This window comes from Phytophthora parasitica (genome assembly GCF_000247585.1).
Source record: "Phytophthora parasitica INRA-310 unplaced genomic scaffold supercont2.75, whole genome shotgun sequence".
Lineage (NCBI taxonomy): Eukaryota > Oomycota > Peronosporomycetes > Peronosporales > Peronosporaceae > Phytophthora > Phytophthora nicotianae.
This window is the reverse complement of record NW_008649061.1, coordinates 123,667-125,947: the sequence shown is the minus strand read 5'-3', so window position 1 is coordinate 125,947 and position 2,281 is coordinate 123,667. Positions and strand designations below refer to the sequence as shown.

The 2,281-nt window shown below is 46.9% G+C and overlaps 1 protein-coding gene across 1 annotated transcript; it reads left to right on the top strand.

The window, feature by feature from the left end:
* The first annotated feature begins 657 nt into the window (after positions 1-657).
* PPTG_17889 (hypothetical protein) lies at positions 658-1,819 on the top strand. Its single transcript, XM_008915762.1, has one exon. The coding sequence runs from the start codon at positions 734-736 to the stop codon at positions 1,154-1,156; it is 423 nt and encodes a 140-aa protein (XP_008914010.1). The 5' UTR covers positions 658-733; the 3' UTR covers positions 1,157-1,819.
* Positions 1,820-2,281: the final 462 nt, after the last annotated feature.

Here is a 2,281-nt window from a genome sequence, read left to right as displayed (position 1 = left end):
TTTCTGCGATCACCTCCGAGTATGCGTTGAGGCAACTTGGCAAAATCATTACACCGTCGTACTATGAAAAGTTGTGGTCAAAGGGCCGCGTGCTTGGGGACGATGCGTTAATGGGGATTGCGTTCGAGAATTACGTGCATGCAATGGCAAGGGGTAGAAAGGAAATCGAGTTGCAAGTGAGTGAATACGACCGAACAAAGCAGCATGAGCACACCTACGCTCCCTTGGAGCTCAAAGCCAGCACGTATCGCAATGAAGGAAGGGATGAAGCAGAATGTGAAGCGATGATGTAGCAACTATCCGGTGTAGACTATTGGTATCCGCTCGATCGTTGCTTGGCGACCATCGACAGTGTTGCCAAGTTGAGCATGGATGGACAGGACGTTGTTGGATTGATCCAAATAACGAAGTCCGTCAAACAAAGTATTGATTCAAAGGCACTTGACAAATATGCTGCGCTGTTCCCGGACACTGCCAGTGTCAGATATATTGCGTTGGTACCAGACAGGGAGACGAGCGATAAGTTTCAGCTTTGTCCAGCCGATCCTACAACCCAGATGCTGTTGCATGTGGCGTACGTCGCTGGTTTCCCCAAGTAGTAACTTGGTTGGTTGGTCAAGTAGATGTGTTTTTTTCAGTGTTTCGCACGGTGCGAATCGCACCAAAGAACATATAACAATCTACGGTTGCAGTCTCGTTATTTTACCGTGTCGTGCAATCATCATTGCTGAAAATGAACTCTTATCAGCAGATTCATAACCAAGGACATCCGAAATTCACACGCAAACTGTGCAAACCAAGCGCAAGACATATGTCCACTCGAAGGTGGGCTCAACCGAGTACGAGGATAAAGGTGGTGCCTGTGCGTAAAAAAAATGCAAGGTGGCGCGAAGAAGTCGAGGGGTTCACGTGGGACATGAATCTCACCGAGGATAAGCAGAAAAATGAATATCGCAAGTATGTTGAGGACAATATTGGCGAGGATCTCCAGGCGGAGAAGCTTTGCGTGTTCGGTGTGGAAAATACGACAGATATTCTCCGAGCTGCTGTCGAGGGTTCCAACATTGAGCTCCGGGGTCGCACTGATCTGCTTATACTTAGTGATATCGTCATGGAGAGTGCGGATTATGTGCACGACTTGCAGGATGCTGATTGAAGTGAAGAAAACGGTTGAAAGACGTTCTGTCTTCCAGGCGATGTCAGAGCTTATTGCTCTGGAACTGATGGCTACCGACCCAGTGGTCGCCCTGCTTACTGACTTTGGTTCTTTTGGGTCGCCGGAAAGGAGAACAGTACCACTTTCGTGAACAGAGTGACCATTACGAATCCAGGTGAAGCATTCGAGTTGATAAGGCAGCTGTTGAATCCTAATGCTACTACGGATATTACGACCTCAGTCCCTGTGAAGCGTCAGAAGCTATCCCGGGTGCTGCCGTCAATCAGCGAGGCTAGTGGAAGTAGCGGGATTTGTGAGAGTATCGAACGATACTATGACATCGCCAGCTGCTTGGGCCCCGACTTTGACATGGCGCGAGCTGTGGCTAGACAGGTCACTCGATCTATTCCCACGTTGACTCAGATAATAATTGCTTTGACATGTTTCATTAAGTTTTTTTTTATCCTGATAAATATAAAGTTATTAATATACTAACCATGGCGTACTCACCTGAACAATACCTCGCTAACATAGAGCGGATCAAGGCGGCGCAGAAGCGCTACTATCAGCGCACACGTGGAGAATGCTTGTCATACCAAAAGAGCTCTGCGTCAGCCCAAAACCGAACTTAGCGAATCTGAAAGCGAACTTAATAATGAAACCGAACCTTATTAAATAATATTTTTCTCAAATAAAAAGTCAATCCCAATATAGTCAATGACAATGGCTTAAAACCTCCAACAAGGTATAAACCAAATATTTGAATTAATTAATTTCAGAATCTTTTGTAGATGACTAAGGCCGTGTTCGCGCTGGGCTCTGCTGCAGCTAAATCGTGATTATCCGCCTCAGCAAAAAACAAACACGGATTTTGAGCGCGTAGCATAATCCTACTTAGGCCGTGTCGTGTTCACGCGAACGATTTTGTATGTTTGGATATTTTTCTTCTCTCCATAGTGACATTAGCTTTCCGCGTTGACAAGCAATATGCTGCTGCTCCTCATGATCATCGCGTTGCTGCGGCTGCATCACTTGCGGCAGCAGTCGCGCAAAGATAAGCACGAGCAGGTCATGAGGCTACTGGGGCTTACAACGGTGACCGGCCAGCGCTTCTTCGATGCGATC